Source organism: Anser cygnoides, chromosome W (assembly GCF_040182565.1).
Source record: "Anser cygnoides isolate HZ-2024a breed goose chromosome W, Taihu_goose_T2T_genome, whole genome shotgun sequence".
In the NCBI taxonomy this organism is placed as follows: Eukaryota; Metazoa; Chordata; class Aves; order Anseriformes; family Anatidae; genus Anser; species Anser cygnoides.
Genome location: NC_089911.1, coordinates 11,741,648 through 11,763,417, shown reverse-complemented (window position 1 = coordinate 11,763,417; position 21,770 = coordinate 11,741,648). Strand labels below are relative to the sequence as shown.

The 21,770-nt window shown below is 54.4% G+C and overlaps 1 protein-coding gene across 1 annotated transcript; it reads right to left on the bottom strand.

Moving 5' to 3' along the window:
• Nucleotides 1-915: 915 nt before the first annotated feature.
• Nucleotides 916-20,869, bottom strand: LOC136788608 (uncharacterized). The gene is made up of 3 exons (XM_066987170.1): nt 19,982-20,869; nt 19,525-19,877; nt 916-963 (listed from the first exon to the last, which is right to left on the bottom strand). The coding sequence occupies exons 1-3, from the start codon at nt 20,574-20,576 to the stop codon at nt 916-918; spliced, it is 996 nt and encodes a 331-aa protein (XP_066843271.1). The 5' UTR covers nt 20,577-20,869.
• Between the last annotated feature and the right edge of the window lie 901 nt (nt 20,870-21,770).

Below are 21,770 nucleotides of genomic sequence, written 5' to 3'. Positions count from 1 at the left end.
AGATCAGCAGGTGGAAGACAGGTGCTTGGAGTGAAGTTGAGCCCAGTAGAGGAGGAGAAGTGTTTGTTACCCCTATGTGGTTTGATGTTTGTCCTTTTGCTTCCCAACACCTGAACTAGTAATTAAATTTATACAAATTAATTGGCATTAAATTAATTTCCTCAAGTTAAGAGAGATTTTTCCACAACAATCATTGATAAGCAATATCCCTGTCTTTATCAAAGCCCATAAGCTTTCTCGTTCCTTTTTTTTCCCCACTTTTATCCCCTGTCCTGCTGAGGTGGGCAGGAAGTGAGCAGGTTACATTACATCCAACAGAAGCTCTAACACATTTTTCATTGGAGAAGTAGACTTTGAAATGCCAAACACCTTTACATCTCTAAATATTATTTAGATACCACATGTTGTTAATTTTTACAAGTAATATTGCATGTTGTTAATTCTTCTAACATCTAGGCTATACATTCAAAATCAGTTATCTAATAAAGTCTATTTATTAAAACATATATAAAAAACATATAGCACATATTGTGTTATAAAGCACACAATTCCCTACCAATGACAACAAAAAAAATCGTCTAATTGAGCATGCAGTTTTCATTAGCCTGTTTTTTTTCCAAATACACAACAACACATACACATGTATGTGATGTTGGTTTTTTTTTTTTTCATCATTTCTCACTGAAGCAATACCGATCCCGTATTGGATCTGTGTCATTACTCTAAGTTTTGTTTCTAATGTACTTGAAAAACTTCTTAACTCTACTGATTGCAACAGTGGATTTTTTCCTAGTGATCTTAACTCCATTTATCAATTACTTATTCCCTTAAATTCCTGCTTTGAAGAGATCGTTAGGTATTCACCATCTCTCACTATAATTTATAGCTTTTCTCTTCTTTTTCAATAGTTCAGCCCTAGTCAACTCGGAGTTGGGGAGCAGCAGCTTCTATGGAGATACTATGCTGAAAAAAAAAAAAAAAAAAAAAAAAAAGATTGGCCCTGAGGGAAAGGAATGTGGGACAGAGAGATGGGGCAAGGGGTGTGGTTTGACCAGGATACCTTGAGGGTCTGGGAAGAGAAGAAATGGATGGGTACTTAAGAGGTGAGATCACTCATGGCAGCATCACAGCCTACATACTGAAGAATTGTGACAAGCAGTTTAGAAATGTGAGTTATTGGTGGTCTTCTGTTGATCTGCAGCTGTGCTCCATGGCTGTAGCTGCAATTTCAGCAGTTTACTGTGTAAGCCGCATGTTGCCACTTCATTGATCAAGGCAATGCTGTTCAGTTGCAGGGAAGAGGGGCAAGACACAGGGAAGAAACAGAGGGAATGGAGAAAACTGTACAGTCTGGATATGCACAAATAGCAATAAAATCAGTGCTGGACAGAAAGAGACAAGACAGACAGACAGACAGACAGAAAGAGAGACAGGAAGTAAGAAAAAGAAAGAAAGAAAGAAAGAAAGAAAGAAAGAAAGAAAGAAAGAAAGAAAGAAAGAAAGAAAGAAAGAAAGAAAGAAAGAAAGAAAGAAAGAAAGAAAGAAAGAAGAGAAAGAAAGAAAAATAGAAAACCCTACACTCATAAAAATGAGAAACATCCAGGCATAAAAGGACATAAAACAAAGACAACTGTCATGATGTGGTATGATAGGATCTAGGAGAAAGCAGAAATCCAGCAATGCTGTCTTTCCTACTCCTCAAAACCAATTCAGTTGACAACTATGGATGCTTCCAGCTGGAAAAAAATGGAAGAATGAAGTGGAGGACTCCTTGCCATCGCTGTGTTTCTGGAGCGCACCTCTACCTTTCTGCCCAACAGGGGGTGGTTCTTGGGAGATAATTGCAGAATGTGAAAAAACATGACCAAAACCAGAGGACCCATCTCCACAACTGCATGATAAAGATAAAAGACATCTCTAGATGCAGACCTTAGAGCTCCAATTCACTATGTCCCACTACTGGAAGTTATTTTTATGCTTTGTTTTTAAGGCCACTGGCTGCCTCCTCCCTTATGCTCTCCATTCCCCCTGTTGTCCTGTCTTCTTTCTCCTGCATTGCTTCCTTTCCTTGGTGGACCTTGATGAGATCTTTGATATTGTGTTGTATATATATGTGCGAAGGCAGTATGTCTCTTATTCTTTTACACTGCTGACTGCTACCCCATATACCTCTGCAAGTTTTCTTACAAGGGATTAAGAGAGAAAGGCCTGTGCCTGGCAGAGGGAGCAGTGAATGATGATCTAGCAAAGCAGTCTATCACAGACAGACGACACTGGCCCAGAAATCCTGCTTGAAAATTTGGTGTACATGGAACTGAGACAGAAATTGGAACTTTCGACCAAACGCTGTAGGTTAGAAGTTGTTTCAGCTGAACGTACTGGGCACGTATTTGAACGCTAAAGGTAAGGTATTGTTTTGTTCCTGTAAGATCTGAGTGTTTCACACAGCACTCCAATATCCTCTCTTAAGTAGGGGAGGCAACCATAAAATGCAGAAGTTGGCAGATGCACAGGATGTGAGGTACTCTCAGTAGAGAATTTGTTCCTAATATATATTCTAAATCTAACTTTTCAGTTTAAAGCGGTTACTCCTTGTCCTGTCGCTCCAGGCCCTGATAAAGACTCCCTCCCCAGCTTTCCTACAGGTTGCCTTTCAGTACAGGAAGGCTCTCCCTGGTGTCGCAGTCAGCTCACCTGTTACCCAGGTGTCACAGTTATTTCCTGCGATGGGAATAATGACAAGGGTTAATCTATTGCAGGTGATTTCATACAATTATAGAAAAGCTTTTGTTGGAAAGCACCTTAGAGGTCTCCAGATCACCCCCGTACTTCAAGCAGGGCCATTTTTAAAGCCCTGTCATATTGCTCAGGGGCTTGTACAGTCAAATTTTGAATGACCCCAGCAAGAGACCCTACAGTCTCACTGTGTGCCTTTGCCAGTGCCTAGGCAGAGTGTGCTTCCCCTGCTGGTCCTGGTGAGATGAACTGATACAAGTTTTGAGAAAACAGAAGTTTATGCTACTGCATGAAGTACCCTTTGTAACATTTTTTTTTTTTTTAACCTTTACCGTTTCATATCTGAAATTTGAAATTCATCAGGGAACTCAGCCTGGCACACAGTAAAACTGATGGCAGATACTTCACAATATTATTTGAATTTCACGTAAATAGAACAGACTAGCAACTTACTTAGGAGAAGTAATACAATTTTAGAAATATTCAAAACCAAAGGCATTCCAAACTAAGTTTAAGTTCAGAGGAAATCCAAAGGAAAAACTAATTTTGAAACTAATAATCAGAGAACATAATCTTCTACAAACGATAGATTTTCCTCCTGCATTGGGTAATTTTGATCTGTCTTTAATGATCATCTCGATATGGCTTTGACACTGAGTATTTTGCTTTGCCACTGCATTAAGTCTTCTTCTCATGTGTGGTAAATGTCCTGCTCTCATGGGATGGGCCTAGGAGACATACGCACTGTGTCTCATGATGCTTGGATATCATCTTAAATCTGTGAGAAGAGGAAAGGTCTCACTGCTTCCTGAACAGGGAATTGGATGTCTGCAGTTGAGAACCCTCTGTCTAATCTAGAAACGTGAAGGAAGGAGTTTGCTGGATTGCAAGTGACAGTGAAGAAAGCCACAGATGACATATCGAACTGATTGAAATGTTATTTAGCTCAGGGCATGGCTAATGATGTGGAGCTGGAATAGTTTGACGATTGTAATTACACTCACTATCATTGTTATTTGTTTACAGGATGGTAATGCCTAAAGGTCCCGCTGGAGCCTGAAACAAGGTTGTGCTGGGTGCTGCACGTGCATATATCAGTGGCGATTTGAGAGCTAGTGATACAAACAGACAAAACAGAGATTGAAAGGAGAAACAGAGGGATAGAGATAAGAAGATCTCCCTGCAGGTCGTTTAGGGTAACCAGCCATGAGTGCAGTGCATCCAGGTCTCCAGTGCTCTGCTGGCCCAGCCAGATGAATGGAAAACATTGCAGCTTTGGAAAAATAGTGTTTCTTCTAATTCTTTGGCCACAGGTTTGATGTTTTAGGACTGCTTTTTTTTTTTTTTTTTCTTTTCCCCATTTGTGCTAGAAAAGGTGAGCTTTTCAAATACCTATTCTGAATTAAAATATCGTTTTCATTGTTATGTTTCTGTTTTGTTGGCACTATTCATAATAACTTCTACCCTTCGGTGGAAGCAAAAGCTTATCATACCATAAAATTGGAAAGATCACAGAAAACTTCAGAGCTTTTGAAGAAAGGTGAGGAAAATCCATTCCCTGCTCTAGGCAGAGAGAGTGGCTGATTTCCAGAAAGGTAAATGGGCAGGATAAGGCCGCTTCATGTTCACTGATGGCCAGTTGTATGGACTGTGAAGATAATGGACTACCAGCACAAGAGACGGTGCCAATAATCTAATCCAATACGATCTATTTCAAGTGGTGGAGACCTGATACTCTATGACAATGTGAGGAAGACCTAACTGTCAGGCAAACTTTGAGATGATCATGTTCAGGATCTAAAACTGTTATGACAAGTGTCAACACAGGAAGGGTGAAACAAAGGCATGAATGTCATACAAGGACCGATAAATCTCAGGAAGGCTGGAAACCAAGGCAAATGGATGGAATAAGATGGTGCTTTGTGTTAGCAAGAAGCAGAGGATAGAGAAATTAAATGTTATGGGTCAGCAAAAGAGTGGTTTTGTGCAAATCACTGCTAAAGATAGACAGCCTTGCTAGCCTGCTCTTTGCTCTTAGCTCCAGTGTAATAGTGAATTATCTCTGTACAGTTATCAGACACGTAAACAATAATGGGAATTATGGGAGACTTTAACTTCCCAGCAAAAGATTGAAAGATAATTACCACTTATGTTCATCCAGGTATACTATGTGATGGCTTTCTTCCCAAAAGTGAAAAAATACAAGACCGTTTTAGACTTGGCTCCTGTATGGGTTTAAATGTAGTAAAATTTGAATAAAGTGTGATCATGAGCTGACTTTTCTCATTTTACATTTCAAGACAGACAAAACCAGGCTTAGAATGAAGGTTCTGAGGCTTAGAAATGCAAACCTTGAAATCTAAGGAAATGAATAATTGAGTGTGACTAAGCAGCTCTGGGACTTGAGTGCAGAGAAGGCATAGTTAAAATTCAAAATTCAAAGAGGAAAAAAGCGATGAGAAAAGGTATGTTTCAGAGGTTAAAAACTGCAGAAATAAAGTAAGAATGACCAAAAACCTCCTTCACATAGGAAATTAAACAATAATAGTAAGTGGTACTTAAGCCACAGAAACCAGGGGGAAGAAAGAGAACAAATTAGGACAGTTGCACACTTGAGGCAAAAATAGGTCAAAAGTTACTGATGTCTCAAATGCTGCAAATCTGATTTCCTGCATCTAACAGCAACAACAATGTGATATTAAGGGCAGTGACAGGACTCCCATTGAAAAGGAGGGTAGGGCACTAGGCGCAACATCATCTGGGGTGAAATAAAAATCTATAGTGATTCAAGTGAAAAATGAAAAGCTGATATCTACCTAGCCTGTTAACAGCATTGGCACGCAGAACAACAAGTCAAGTAGGAAAAATGCATAACAATTGTGCAAATCGGGGATAGTCCCCAGAATGGGAGAGTAACAAATATACTTCTGTCCAGAAGAGGGTAAAGAGTCATCCAGACAAGTTTGGGCCTGTTAGTTTGACATCAACACCGTGCAAAGTTTTGTAGCAAGAACAGATAAGACCAGGGAAGTAGGGGGTAATGTGTAATTTACAAGATAATTTATCAGAGCTAAATTGTTTCCAGACAATTTAGTAGCTTTCCTTTGTAGGACCAGTTCTTCCCTACACAGGGGATGAACTCCATCTATTTCACTTTCTGTGAGCTTCTGATACATTATCTACGGATTTGGGCTTTGGGGCTGCAAGAGAATAAAGGGAATTTGCAATTGTTCACACTGAAGAGGGAATTACCAGCAAAGGAGTGGTTACCTATGGTAATTCTCAGAGACAGTTCTGAAACTGCAGCTGCTAAGGAGGCAAAGACTCATGGAGAAATGTAGGCTGGAAGGGACCTCTGAAAACCCAACCTCCTATTCAGGGCAGAGCTGACTTCAAAGTTAGATATGTTCGGTATGGACACGGTGGCTGAAGATTAAAAGTTACACAGGAGCTTTGAGATTTGCAGGTGACATAAGGTTGGGAAGTACTACCAAGCCTGACAGAAGGCTATCGCTTGTGATTGAAATGGTTCAGGTGAAGTGACATGTGATAATACAAAGCAGAGCCATTCTCAGAGATTCTCAAAAAAGGGTGATTTTTTGTCATGTTTGCTATATGGCAGTCAGGAGTTTAAAAACAAACAAACAAACAAACAAAATGACAAGAAAACCTCTTATGAGCAAGTTTGGACAGGAAATTGGTAGAAACTTCCCATTTTAAGAATGAAGTGCACCATAGCTATGAAGTCAGCATTCACCTAAGCAGTAATGGCCAACTCAAATCCCCCACAAGAAAGCAGTGGACAAACCAGAACACTAACAAACATGTTGGGGTCTAGAGTCAAACAGATATACCTAACTTTATTATACCTCAGCATCTGAGGGATTGCTTTTAGAGGCTGAGGGCTTGTACCCCATTTCCAATCACTTTCTCTGTGCCCCCTTCCCCAGAGAAGGAAGCTGCTTGGCTTCACTGCCCTCTGATTCAGCTGCCCGCTGAGGCTGCCCGCTCCTCAGCACCTGTAAGCAGCAGCACCTTCAGGTCTCCTCCTGCACCAGCAGCACATCAGCGTCTCTTGTTCCAGCAGCAGGACATCGGCGTCTCCCATTGCACCATGCAGACCTCCACGCCTCGAGTGCCACCAGCAGTACTCAATGCGAGCTGGACGCTCAGGGCACTTATGGCCACCCACCTTTGTGAGGTCAAAGGCTGACAGTGACTCTCTGCTGACCTCACACGGCTCTCGGGCGCCCCGATGGCAGAGGTTACGGCGGTAAGCTGACTGCCAGGAGAAAAGGCTGACATGAAGTGGCTGCTCCACAATGCCAGGAGCAAGGTCTGCTGGAATGGGGGTTCGGAGGGGAGCTCGGCCTTCGGCCTGGGAACTGTGCCTGGGAGCCAGGGATGTCCTTGGTGTGCAGCTGGACACCTGGGCCTGAGAAAGCAAGGTTTCTTTAGAGAGAATTGGAAGCATCGTCACCTAGTGGCTGTGTCAGGGGGACGAGAGAAATGCACAGCATCTCTTGGTTCCCTGAAGTGCACGTGTCCTACACCCTTGGATGTCTCCATGATAGAAAAAGGGACTGATTTTTACCCAAAACAGAGCTCCTTTCTCTCGGGAGCTTCTCATGCTGCGTGTCCTCCTCTCTTTCTTGTATTTGGCTATGACTTTAGGCTTGTTCTTGCTACTCCTTAAGCAGACTGAAGCTTCCCCGGATCATCACGTTAACTGATTTTCACTACCTCTACGTGCCTTTCCTCCACTTCTCATCTAATTAATTAGTGCTATCCTCTTCACGCCTGCTACAGAGGTATCTTTCCTACCTGGTACAAGCTAGAAGAGCTTAGCAGCATCCATACGTCTCTTTCCTTTAGTCGTCACAGTTACTTGCTCGAGGTAATTTGTGTTGAGCAGTAATCAACAGGAAGTGTCACCAAGCCAAGGCTGCATTTGCTTGTGTCTTATGGAATCCCTGCAGCTGTGTCCCCTCCCAGCTTCCTGTGTGCCCCAAGCATCCTCGCTTGCAGGGCAGTAGAAGATGCAGAAAAGTCCTGGCCTTAGTGGAAGCACTGCCCTGCAAGAGCTAAGACATCCCTCTTAGCAGCACGCTGTAGCCCCGAAATCCCAAAAAACGGCACATGCCAGCTACTGGGAAGGAAATGAACTCTGTCATTGTGATATACCCGCTCAAGGCCCTGCTCTTTGGCCCAGGTGTCTACGAGGCGGTTTTGGAAATGAATCCTGTTGTGTGACTCCGTTCTTTCTGGGTGCTACGTCCCCATAAAGCTTGCTTTTCAAGGCCCAGGAGGCTCTGCCGGGCACTGGCCTGGGTTCCCAGCCTGACCCACCTGCTGGGAATCAGGGAGGCTCGGTCGGTGTCTTGTGCTGTGTTTACAAGGACAGGTTCTGGTAGCGGGGGGCTGCAGGGGTGTCCTCTGTGAGGAGAATGCAGCAGCTGCCCCATGTTAGATAAGGGCCGGTTCCAGGAGGCTCCAGAGGGACCCGCTGCTGCCCAGAACTGAGACAAAAAGGATGATGGTTTGCGCCTGCGTGAGAGCCCACCTAAGAAAGGGAAAGAAACCTGCTGCACAGCAGCGTCTGGGTCAGGGAGGAGTGAGAAACCTCTCTGCAGCCCCCAAGGTGAGTGCAGCAGGAGGCAGGAGGTGCTCCAGGCTCACAGCAGCAGTTCCCCTGCGGCCTGGGGAGAGGCCCCTGGTGGAGCAGGCTGTCCCCCTGCAGCCCACGGGTCCCACACGGAGCAGATCTCCACGCTGCAGCCCGTGGAGGAGCCCCCGCTGGAGCAGGTGGATGTGGCCTGGAGGAGGCCGCGGCCTGTGGAGAGCCCCCGCAGGAGCAGGCCCGGCCTGGACTGGAACAGGCTCTGCTGAGCCTCTTTTGCCCGTGACGATCATAGTGGAGTGATCTCCCTGTCCTTCTCTCAGCCCTTGAGCCCCTTCCATCCTATTTTCTCCCCTTTCCGTTTGAGGAGGGGCAGGGAGAGAGCGGTTGAGGTGGAGCTCAGCTGCCCAGCTGAGGAAAAACACCACACCTGCTGTTCTTCGACCCTCAGCAACCCCACAGCATCTTCCTGGAAGGGAACCCTTTCCTTCACGCCTGACAGGCGCTGCCTCCAGAGGCTTGTGCCCCGTTTCCGATCGCTTTCTCAGTGCCCCCTTCCCCAGAGAAGGATCCCAGCAGCTTGGCTTCCCTGCCCTCCGATTCCAGGCTCCCGGAGCTGTTATCCCAGCATCGCAGCAGCCAGGTGACAATGTGCTCGCCTGCATGACAGCTGAAATCTTGTCCCATGTCTCGCAGCTCGCCCAGGGATGGGGATCACCTGCCTACTGCTGCTTTTCTCTCTTTTCTATTTTATAACAGCCTCCTCTTCCCTTCCATGGCCCTACATTGGGGTCGCCTGCCTCGCCTTCCTATTGCTCCTTCCCCGTCTTAGGAGGACTTTCTTCCCTGCCTAAACGAGATGACTTCTGCATCCATTCCTTCATCTTGTGTGTATTGGCGACTGATACGGCAACGGGGTAGTCCCTGGAGCCAGCTGTAGGGCCTGTCCCAGGGTTGGAGGGGCTGCAGGGAACATCACAAGGGTTGGAGGGGCTGCAGGTAACTTCACAGGGGTTGCAGGGGCTGCAGGTAAAATCATAGGGGTTGCAGGGGCTGCAGTTAAAATCACAGGGGTTGGAAGGGCTGCAGGTAAAATCACAGGGGTTGCAGGGGCCGCAGGGTGCGTCACAGGTTTGCATCAGATCAAGACGCATTTCCCTAGAACCACACATTTTCTCCTGAAGGTGCTGAATAGTAGTGAATGGTCTTCAAATGCATAGAGCAGACCCAGCAAACGTACAGCTGGTGCTCGGAAGTAGTTAACTTTTATTTTGTTGTTGTTAATTTTGTATCATGACAACAGATGCAAATATGTATCTTGAGTTGAGGGCAAAGGTGACCTTGGATCTGAAGCACACAGGCGTTCACTAATGTCCCCCCCACCCTGAGTGAATCCAGAACGACTCGGAAGGAAAACTAAAGTACAAAGCAGTGCGTTGTGATAAAGAGAGTTTAATAGGGTAGAAAAGGAAGAGAACCTAAAAAAATGCCATCCTGTACAACACAGTCAATAAAGTAAATTTAATGAAATAAAAATGAAACCAATTTTTCCCATTCTAATGAATTCCTATCCCCATCGTGACTTCCCATCCCACTGATCATTTCCTATCCCAACAACCTCCCGTGTCTGATCCCAAGGCTGAATTCCCAACTCCCATCACCCTCCCATCCACCCAGCCGTCCACCCATTTTCTCCCGTCCGTGCTGGCCATGCCCACATCCATGCACGGACTGAGCATGGGCAGCGGGAGCGGGCTGCATGAAATCCCCTCGGCATCCCAGTGCAAGAACAGCTGCAGGCAGAGGCCTTGCTGAGTGAACACCTACACTAGAGGAATTTAATAAGGAAGGCACTAAATAAGAGAAATGACCCGAACGAAGAAATAAGTTTGGGATGTCAGCCATTTGGTGTCCCAACAAGCAGTTCCCATGCCCAACCTTTCCCACCCCAGCTATTGCCAACATCCCAACAGCTTCCCACTGCAACGTTCATTCGTGACCCGCGCATTTCCCATTGCCCCAGTTGCCCATCCCTGACAGTGGCAAACACTGCCCAGCTCCAGCACTGGAGAAGGGAGAGGGCAAGCGAGGGGGGCAAGGGCTGAGGAGCGTGGCTGAAGCTGGAGCAGGCGCCTGCAGAGGTCTCTGTGCCTGCATGCTGAGCGGGCCCGGGTGCTGCGGGGGCCGTCGAGGAGCGCAGGGTCACGGGTAGCCGTAATACTTGGCTATGGCGTGGTCCTTCTGCCGCTGCACGAAGAATTGCACGGGGCCGATCTTCATCTGGTGGGCCGCCCGCTGCCGCTCCTCCTGGGCCAGCTTCTTCAGGCGCTCCCGCTCGGGACGCTGCTGCGGCGTGATGGGCACCGACGCCTCCTGCTCCTCCAGCGGCGTGGGCGCCGCGTCGCCGCCCGCCCAGGGCCCCACGCAGGGCACGTAGTCCACGCGGGGCTGCGCCGGACGCTGCAGCGTGCGTGGCTGCGTGGGCAGAGGCTCCCGCTGCGCTTGGCCCCCCGCGGCTGGCAGGCACGGCGCTCTGGGCGCCTGCTGCACGGGAGCTCTCCACGCTCGCGCCGTGCTGCCTGGTGGTGCCGGCACCGCCTGGGCCTTGTCGCCAGCTGGGGGCCGGGGGGCAGCGGGCACAGCGCTGGAGCCTGGCACCGTCGGCGGGGCCCTGGGCATGCTGCTGGGGCCGCTGGAGGTGGGCTGCAGCTGCACACAGGGCGGCTGGCGCACTGGCCCCAGCGCCTTCGCCCTGGCCCCCAGCGGCTGCAAAGTCTCGCTGGGGGTCTTTGTCCCCGGGTGCTGGCGCTGCAGCGTCTTGTCCCCGATGCCTTGGGGACGGAGCCTGTCCTGGGCCCGCACGGCACGGGCACGGGCACGGGGCTTAATGGGGGGGGGCTCCAGCAGCAGCAGCGCTCTCCGGGGAGGCGGTGCCGCTGCTCCTTGCCCCCCAGCAGCCCCCGGGCTTCGGGCTCTCTTGCTGGGCGCCCTGGTGCTGTCGCTCGCCGGCTGCTGCCTGCCGCCGCCCGCTTGGCTGCTGCTGCCAGCCACCGCGCTGTGGCCACCCGTCTTCCCCTGGCACAGCGTCTTGGGGCCTTGGCCACCCTGGCCCAGCAGCGTCGTCTTCTCCTTGCCGGGGGTTTTCTCCGTCGCCGGCCTCCTGTGCTGGGAGCTCTGCGCTGTGCTGGGGGTGCTGGTGGGCGCGGGGCGCTTGGCCCCCCACTTGGTGCCGGTGGGCGCAGGGGCAGGCGGGGGGCTCTTGAGGGGACTCAGAGGGGGATTGGGCAGGGGCCTCCTAAGGGCTCTAATAAATTCAGGGCCGGGGGGGCTCTTGAGGGGACCCAGAGGGGGATTGGGCAGGGGTCTCCTAAGGGCTCTAATAAATTCAGGGTCGGGGGGGCTCTTGAGGGGACTCAGGCGAGGCTTGGGCAGGGGTCTCCTAAGGGAATTAAGGAATTCAGGGTCGGGGGGTCTCTTGAGGGGACGCGAGGGAGGGTTGGGCAGGGGTCTGCTAAGGGCAGTGAGGAATTCAGGGTGGGGGGGCCTTTTGGGGAGAGGGAAGGGAGGGTTGGGCAGGGGTCTCCTGAGGGCACTGAGCTGGGGACTGGCTGCAGGCTCGAGGGGGGAGCTCGCTGCCGGCACAGCAGGGGGCTGCACCGCCCGCCCACCCTGCACCTTCTCGGGGTGCACCCCAGGGGTTGAGGGTACCTCACCCAGTGCTCTGGTGGCTGCCAGTCCCTGTGTGCTCGGCTCCTCCATGTCCTCGCAGAGGTCGGGCAGCTCAGACAGGAAGCGGCTGAGCACAGGACTGCTGGGGACACCGGGGAAGGCGTCCTGGGGCTCCACGGCATCGAGCCAGCTGAGCAGCTCCTCCAAGCCGGAGATGTCCAGGTCGGCCGGGAGCTGGTCCTGCAGGTGCTGCAGCTGCTGGCTGTCCCCTGCCAGGTGGGGAAAGGCCTCGGCGAAGGCATCGGGGCCCAGCTCAAGCAGCTCCAGGGGCTCCTCAGGCACCTCTGCAACTGTCGCCGCTGAGGAAAAAGCAAGCAAATCCCCCAGGATGGGCGATGCCAGCTTTCCCATGGCTCCTGGGTGTGGGGCGCCCAGCGGCCGGCTGCGCCAGCCCCAAACTCACCGTCGGGCGTCACCGTCCGGGTGCTGGCAGTCGTTGGAGCCTGGGCAGGCTCGGAGGGAGTGGGGCCGGGCAGCGGGGGCCCCTGGTCCTCGCTGAGCCCCACGGCGTGGTCGCAGGGCTCCGGCAGCTGCCCCCGGCTGCTGGTCAGGGTGCGGGGCGTGGGGAGCGCCTGCCCCCGCAGCGGAGGCCCCGGGACGAGGAGGGGTGGGGGGCCGGGGTGGGCAGGGGCCTGCAGCAGGCAGGTGCCTGCGGGGTGCAGGAGCTCCCCATGGAGCACGGCCCCGGGCCCCAGCCAGAGGGGATCCTGGGGCAGCACCGTCCCCGTCCCCACGGGCTGTCCCCACTGGTAGACGGGGGCCCAGGGAGGAGCGGTGTGGGGGAGCTGCCCCACAGCAGGGAGCTGCCCCACGGCGGGGAGCTGCCCAAGCTGCAGGTGGTGCCCCTCGGGTGGGAGGTGCCCCCCAGGTGCCAGCTGCACCCCGGCGGGGAGCTGCAGCACCTGCCCCTGGACCCCCGGCACCACGTGCCAGACGGTGGCCTGGGGCAGCGCGTAGGGGAGGGTGGGTACCTGGGGGGGCTGCAAGGGCAGCGCCATCGCTCCGGGGAGGGAGGGCAGCAGCCACGCAGCCACCGTTGACGGCACGGCTGGGACGACGAAGGGGGAGTTTTGCGTCTGCGGAAGCCGCGGAAGCCGTCTGGGGAAACCCTCTGTGGGAAAAAGGGCGCTGGGGTGAGATCTGGGGCGCTGGGCTCGCCAGCAGGGCCGCAGCCCCGGGAGGAGCGGGAGCCGGCTGCTGTACCTGCCATGGTGGCTGGAGAGTGGGGCGGTCGGTTGGGGAACGCGGGCAACGGCGGTTCCGTCCCAACGGCTGACCAGCCCCTCACCGCCATCTTGGTGAGGACTGCAGGTTTTGGACCCAAGCAGGCTTCCCGTCGCAAGACTTTTCCATCCCCATCAGGCTTTCCCTCCCACGCATCATTTGCCATGCCCAGGACGGTTTCACACCAACACTTCCCCGTCCCAAGCATTTCCCGTCCCAGTACCAGCTTTTCATCCTAACGGTCATTTCCCATCCTTACAATTTCACATGATAACAGATTCCCATACGAGATATTTCCCATCGACACGAAGCCTTTCTTAATCCAAAGAGATCTCATCCCAAAGAATTCCCATCTCTCTGATTACTTTTCCAAGTACTTCCTTCCCCAGTGAATGTTACCCGCCCCATTAAAGACTTCCCATCCCAATACTTCCCCATCCCCGGAGTGATTTCCCATCCCGACGCTTTTGCTTCCCAAGGATTTCAAACCCAGGGAAGATTTCCCATCTCTTTGATTTCCTAGCCCAATGGCTTTCCACCCCAAGGAAGTCTTCCCATCCCAGCAATGATTTCTCGGCCCACTCATCATTTCCCATCCCAATCATTTCCCATTTTCACCATCCAACAGACAGCTTAGCCAGCCCACAGCTGTAGAGAGATCACAACAGGGATTTGGACGACTCTGTTAGATGCAAGGTCACGGAGACTTGGTGTGCTACCGATTGCTCTTTATTACAGATCAACACAGATCGCCAGTACCAAGGGCGCTGGGATGAATCTGCTGAATATGCAGATACAAGGCTCTTACATTTCTTACCAGGAAATAAACAGATATGGGCATTTCTCTCTACCCACCTTAGTAAAAAGATAGGAAGGGTAGAGCAGTAATTAAGAGGAGCATGCTCAGCCACCGGCACGGAGGCTGCCCGCTCCTCAGCACCTGTAAGCAGCAGCACCTTCAGGTCTCCTCCTGCACCAGCAGCACATCAGCGTCTCTTGTTCCAGCAGCAGGACATCGGCGTCTCCCATTGCACCATGCAGACCTCCACGCCTCGAGTGCCACCAGCAGTACTCAATGCAAGCTGGACGCTCAGGGCACTTATGGCCACCCACCTTTGTGAGGTCAAAGGCTGACAGTGACTCTCTGCTGACCTCACACGGCTCTCGGGCGCCCCGATGGCAGAGGTTACGGCGGTAAGCTGACTGCCAGGAGAAAAGGCTGACATGAAGTGGCTGCTCCACAATGCCAGGAGCAAGGTCTGCTGGAATGGGGGTTCGGAGGGGAGCTCGGCCTTCGGCCTGGGAACTGTGCCTGGGAGCCAGGGATGTCCTTGGTGTGCAGCTGGACACCTGGGCCTGAGAAAGCAAGGTTTCTTTAGAGAGAATTGGAAGCATCGTCACCTAGTGGCTGTGTCAGGGGGACGAGAGAAATGCACAGCATCTCTTGGTTCCCTGAAGTGCACGTGTCCTACACCCTTGGATGTCTCCATGATAGAAAAAGGGACTGATTTTTACCCAAAACAGAGCTCCTTTCTCTCGGGAGCTTCTCATGCTGCGTGTCCTCCTCTCTTTCTTGTATTTGGCTATGACTTTAGGCTTGTTCTTGCTACTCCTTAAGCAGACTGAAGCTTCCCCGGATCATCACGTTAACTGATTTTCACTACCTCTACGTGCCTTTCCTCCACTTCTCATCTAATTAATTAGTGCTATCCTCTTCACGCCTGCTACAGAGGTATCTTTCCTACCTGGTACAAGCTAGAAGAGCTTAGCAGCATCCATACGTCTCTTTCCTTTAGTCGTCACAGTTACTTGCTCGAGGTAATTTGTGTTGAGCAGTAATCAACAGGAAGTGTCACCAAGCCAAGGCTGCATTTGCTTGTGTCTTATGGAATCCCTGCAGCTGTGTCCCCTCCCAGCTTCCTGTGTGCCCCAAGCATCCCCGCTTGCAGGGCAGTAGAAGATGCAGAAAAGTCCTGGCCTTAGTGGAAGCACTGCCCTGCAAGAGCTAAGACATCCCTCTTAGCAGCACACTGTAGCCCCGAAATCCCAAAAAACGGCACATGCCAGCTACTGGGAAGGAAATGAACTCTGTCATTGTGATATACCCGCTCAAGGCCCTGCTCTTTGGCCCAGGTGTCTACGAGGCGGTTTTGGAAATGAATCCTGTTGTGTGACTCCGTTCTTTCTGGGTGCTACGTCCCCATAAAGCTTGCTTTTCAAGGCCCAGGAGGCTCTGCCGGGCACTGGCCTGGGTTCCCAGCCTGACCCACCTGCTGGGAATCAGGGAGGCTCGGTCGGTGTCTTGTGCTGTGTTTACAAGGACAGGTTCTGGTAGCGGGGGGCTGCAGGGGTGTCCTCTGTGAGGAGAATGCAGCAGCTGCCCCATGTTAGATAAGGGCCGGTTCCAGGAGGCTCCAGAGGGACCCGCTGCTGCCCAGAACTGAGACAAAAAGGATGATGTTTTGCGCCTGTGTGAGAGCCCACCTAAGAAAGGGAAAGAAACCTGCTGCACAGCAGCGTCTGGGTCAGGGAGGAGTGAGAAACCTCTCTGCAGCCCCCAAGGTGAGTGCAGCAGGAGGCAGGAGGTGCTCCAGGCTCACAGCAGCAGTTCCCCTGCGGCCTGGGGAGAGGCCCCTGGTGGAGCAGGCTGTCCCCCTGCAGCCCACGGGTCCCACACGGAGCAGATCTCCACGCTGCAGCCCGTGGAGGAGCCCCCGGTGGAGCAGGTGGATGTGGCCTGGAGGAGGCCGCGGCCTGTGGAGAGCCCCCGCAGGAGCAGGCCCGGCCTGCACTGGAACAGGCTCTGCTGAGCCTCTTTTGCCCGTGACGATCATAGTGGAGTGATCTCCCTGTCCTTCTCTCAGACCTTGAGCCCCTTCCATCCTATTTTCTCCCCTTTCCGTTTGAGGAGGGGCAGGGAGAGAGCGGTTGAGGTGGAGCTCAGCTGCCCAGCTGAGGAAAAACACCACACCTGCTGTTCTTCGACCCTCAGCAACCCCACAGCATCTTCCTGGAAGGGAACCCTTTCCTTCACGCCTGACAGGCGCTGCCTCCAGAGGCTTGTGCCCCGTTTCCGATCGCTTTCTCAGTGCCCCCTTCCCCAGAGAAGGATCCCAGCTGCTTGGCTTCCCTGCCCTCCGATTCCAGGCTCCCGGAGCTGTTATCCCAGCATCGCAGCAGCCAGGTGACAATGTGCTCGCCTGCATGACAGCTGAAATCTTGTCCCATGTCTCGCAGCTCGCCCAGGGATGGGGATCACCTGCCTACTGCTGCTTTTCTCTCTTTTCTATTTTATAACAGCCTCCTCTTCCCTTTGATGGCCCTACATTGGGGTCGCCTGCCTCGCCTTCCTATTGCTCCTTCCCCGTCTTAGGAGGACTTTCTTCCCTGCCTAAACGAGATGACTTCTGCATCCATTCCTTCATCTTGTGTGTATTGGCGACTGATACGGCAACGGGGTAGTCCCTGGAGCCAGCTGTAGGGCCTGTCCCAGGGTTGGAGGGGCTGCAGGGAACATCACAAGGGTTGGAGGGGCTGCAGGTAACTTCACAGGGGTTGCAGGGGCTGCAGGTAAAATCATAGGGGTTGCAGGGGCTGCAGTTAAAATCACAGGGGTTGGAAGGGCTGCAGGTAAAATCACAGGGGTTGCAGGGGCCGCAGGGTGCGTCACAGGTTTGCATCAGATCAAGACGCATTTCCCTAGAACCACACATTTTCTCCTGAAGGTGCTGAATAGTAGTGAATGGTCTTCAAATGCATAGAGCAGACCCAGCAAACGTACAGCTGGTGCTCGGAAGTAGTTAACTTTTATTTGTTGTTGTTAATTTTGTATCATGACAACAGATGCAAATATGTATCTTGAGTTGAGGGCAAAGGTGACCTTGGATCTGAAGCACACAGGCGTTCACTAATGTCCCCCCCACCCTGAGTGAATCCAGAACGACTCGGAAGGAAAACTAAAGTACAAAGCAGTGCGTTGTGATAAAGAGAGTTTAATAGGGTAGAAAAGGAAGAGAACCTAAAAAAATGCCATCCTGTACAACACAGTCAATAAAGTAAATTTAATGAAATAAAAATGAAACCAATTTTTCCCATTCTAATGAATTCCTATCCCCATCGTGACTTCCCATCCCACTGATCATTTCCTATCCCAACAACCTCCCGTGTCTGATCCCAAGGCTGAATTCCCAACTCCCATCACCCTCCCATCCACCCAGCCGTCCACCCATTTTCTCCCGTCCGTGCTGGCCATGCCCACATCCATGCACGGACTGAGCATGGGCAGCGGGAGCGGGCTGCATGAAATCCCCTCGGCATCCCAGTGCAAGAACAGCTGCAGGCAGAGGCCTTGCTGAGTGAACACCTACACTAGAGGAATTTAATAAGGAAGGCACTAAATAAGAGAAATGACCCGAACGAAGAAATAAGTTTGGGATCTCAGCCATTTGGTGTCCCAACAAGCAGTTCCCATGCCCAACCTTTCCCACCCCAGCTATTGCCAACATCCCAACAGCTTCCCACTGCAACGTTCATTCGTGACCCGCGCATTTCCCATTGCCCCAGTTGCCCATCCCTGACAGTGGCAAACACTGCCCAGCTCCAGCACTGGAGAAGGGAGAGGGCAAGCGAGGGGGGCAAGGGCTGAGGAGCGTGGCTGAAGCTGGAGCAGGCGCCTGCAGAGGTCTCTGTGCCTGCATGCTGAGCGGGCCCGGGTGCTGCGGGGGCCGTCGAGGAGCGCAGGGTCACGGGTAGCCGTAATACTTGGCTATGGCGTGGTCCTTCTGCCGCTGCACGAAGAATTGCACGGGGCCGATCTTCATCTGGTGGGCCGCCCGCTGCCGCTCCTCCTGGGCCAGCTTCTTCAGGCGCTCCCGCTCGGGACGCTGCTGCGGCGTGATGGGCACCGACGCCTCCTGCTCCTCCAGCGGCGTGGGCGCCGCGTCGCCGCCCGCCCAGGGCCCCACGCAGGGCACGTAGTCCACGCGGGGCTGCGCCGGACGCTGCAGCGTGCGTGGCTGCGTGGGCAGAGGCTCCCGCTGCGCTTGGCCCCCCGCGGCTGGCAGGCACGGCGCTCTGGGCGCCTGCTGCACGGGAGCTCTCCACGCTCGCGCCGTGCTGCCTGGTGGTGCCGGCACCGCCTGGGCCTTGTCGCCAGCTGGGGGCCGGGGGGCAGCGGGCACAGCGCTGGAGCCTGGCACCGTCGGCGGGGCCCTGGGCATGCTGCTGGGGCCGCTGGAGGTGGGCTGCAGCTGCACACAGGGCGGCTGGCGCACTGGCCCCAGCGCCTTCGCCCTGGCCCCCAGCGGCTGCAAAGTCTCGCTGGGGGTCTTTGTCCCCGGGTGCTGGCGCTGCAGCGTCTTGTCCCCGATGCCTTGGGGACGGAGCCTGTCCTGGGCCCGCACGGCACGGGCACGGGCACGGGGCTTAATGGGGGGGGGCTCCAGCAGCAGCAGCGCTCTCCGGGGAGGCGGTGCCGCTGCTCCTTGCCCCCCAGCAGCCCCCGGGCTTCGGGCTCTCTTGCTGGGCGCCCTGGTGCTGTCGCTCGCCGGCTGCTGCCTGCCGCCGCCCGCTTGGCTGCTGCTGCCAGCCACCGCGCTGTGGCCACCCGTCTTCCCCTGGCACAGCGTCTTGGGGCCTTGGCCACCCTGGCCCAGCAGCGTCGTCTTCTCCTTGCCGGGGGTTTTCTCCGTCGCCGGCCTCCTGTGCTGGGAGCTCTGCGCTGTGCTGGGGGTGCTGGTGGGCGCGGGGCGCTTGGCCCCCCACTTGGTGCCGGTGGGCGCAGGGGCAGGCGGGGGGCTCTTGAGGGGACTCAGAGGGGGATTGGGCAGGGGCCTCCTAAGGGCTCTAATAAATTCAGGGCCGGGGGGGCTCTTGAGGGGACCCAGAGGGGGATTGGGCAGGGGTCTCCTAAGGGCTCTAATAAATTCAGGGTCGGGGGGGCTCTTGAGGGGACTCAGGCGAGGCTTGGGCAGGGGTCTCCTAAGGGAATTAAGGAATTCAGGGTCGGGGGGTCTCTTGAGGGGACGCGAGGGAGGGTTGGGCAGGGGTCTGCTAAGGGCAGTGAGGAATTCAGGGTGGGGGGGCCTTTTGGGGAGAGGGAAGGGAGGGTTGGGCAGGGGTCTCCTGAGGGCACTGAGCTGGGGACTGGCTGCAGGCTCGAGGGGGGAGCTCGCTGCCGGCACAGCAGGGGGCTGCACCGCCCGCCCACCCTGCACCTTCTCGGGGTGCACCCCAGGGGTTGAGGGTACCTCACCCAGTGCTCTGGTGGCTGCCAGTCCCTGTGTGCTCGGCTCCTCCATGTCCTCGCAGAGGTCGGGCAGCTCAGACAGGAAGCGGCTGAGCACAGGACTGCTGGGGACACCGGGGAAGGCGTCCTGGGGCTCCACGGCATCGAGCCAGCTGAGCAGCTCCTCCAAGCCGGAGATGTCCAGGTCGGCCGGGAGCTGGTCCTGCAGGTGCTGCAGCTGCTGGCTGTCCCCTGCCAGGTGGGGAAAGGCCTCGGCGAAGGCATCGGGGCCCAGCTCAAGCAGCTCCAGGGGCTCCTCAGGCACCTCTGCAACTGTCGCCGCTGAGGAAAAAGCAAGCAAATCCCCCAGGATGGGCGATGCCAGCTTTCCCATGGCTCCTGGGTGTGGGGCGCCCAGCGGCCGGCTGCGCCAGCCCCAAACTCACCGTCGGGCGTCACCGTCCGGGTGCTGGCAGTCGTTGGAGCCTGGGCAGGCTCGGAGGGAGTGGGGCCGGGCAGCGGGGGCCCCTGGTCCTCGCTGAGCCCCACGGCGTGGTCGCAGGGCTCCGGCAGCTGCCCCCGGCTGCTGGTCAGGGTGCGGGGCGCGGGGAGCGCCTGCCCCCGCAGCGGAGGCCCCGGGACGAGGAGGGGTGGGGGGCCGGGGTGGGCAGGGGCCTGCAGCAGGCAGGTGCCTGCGGGGTGCAGGAGCTCCCCATGGAGCACGGCCCCGGGCCCCAGCCAGAGGGGATCCTGGGGCAGCACCGTCCCCGTCCCCACGGGCTGTCCCCACTGGTAGACGGGGGCCCAGGGAGGAGCGGTGTGGGGGAGCTGCCCCACAGCAGGGAGATGCCCCACGGCGGGGAGCTGCCCAAGCTGCAGGTGGTGCCCCTCGGGTGGGAGGTGCCCCCCAGGTGCCAGCTGCACCCCGGCGGGGAGCTGCAGCACCTGCCCCTGGACCCCCGGCACCACGTGCCAGACGGTGGCCTGGGGCAGCGCGTAGGGGAGGGTGGGTACCTGGGGGGGCTGCAAGGGCAGCGCCATCGCTCCGGGGAGGGAGGGCAGCAGCCACGCAGCCACCGTTGACGGCACGGCTGGGACGACGAAGGGGGAGTTTTGCGTCTGCGGAAGCCGCGGAAGCCGTCTGGGGAAACCCTCTGTGGGAAAAAGGGCGCTGGGGTGAGATCTGGGGCGCTGGGCTCGCCAGCAGGGCCGCAGCCCCGGGAGGAGCGGGAGCCGGCTGCTGTACCTGCCATGGTGGCTGGAGAGTGGGGCGGTCGGTTGGGGAACGCGGGCAACGGCGGTTCCGTCCCAACGGCTGACCAGCCCCTCACCGCCATCTTGGTGAGGACTGCAGGTTTTGGACCCAAGCAGGCTTCCCGTCGCAAGACTTTTCCATCCCCATCAGGCTTTCCCTCCCACGCATCATTTGCCATGCCCAGGACGGTTTCACACCAACACTTCCCCGTCCCAAGCATTTCCCGTCCCAGTACCAGCTTTTCATCCTAACGGTCATTTCCCATCCTTACAATTTCACATGATAACAGATTCCCATACGAGATATTTCCCATCGACACGAAGCCTTTCTTAATCCAAAGAGATCTCATCCCAAAGAATTCCCATCTCTCTGATTACTTTTCCAAGTACTTCCTTCCCCAGTGAATGTTACCCGCCCCATTAAAGACTTCCCATCCCAATACTTCCCCATCCCCGGAGTGATTTCCCATCCCGACGCTTTTGCTTCCCAAGGATTTCAAACCCAGGGAAGATTTCCCATCTCTTTGATTTCCTAGCCCAATGGCTTTCCACCCCAAGGAAGTCTTCCCATCCCAGCAATGATTTCTCGGCCCACTCATCATTTCCCATCCCAATCATTTCCCATTTTCACCATCCAACAGACAGCTTAGCCAGCCCACAGCTGTAGAGAGATCACAACAGGGATTTGGACGATTCTGTTAGATGCAAGGTCACGGAGACTTGGTGTGCTACCGATTGCTCTTTATTACAGATCAACACAGATCGCCAGAACCAAGGGCGCTGGGATGAATCTGCTGAATATGCAGATACAAGGCTCTTACATTTCTTACCAGGAAATAAACAGATATGGGCATTTCTCTCTACCCACCTTAGTAAAAAGATAGGAAGGGTAGAGCAGTAATTAAGAGGAGCATGCTCAGCCACCGGCACGGAGGCTGCCCGCTCCTCAGCACCTGTAAGCAGCAGCACCTTCAGGTCTCC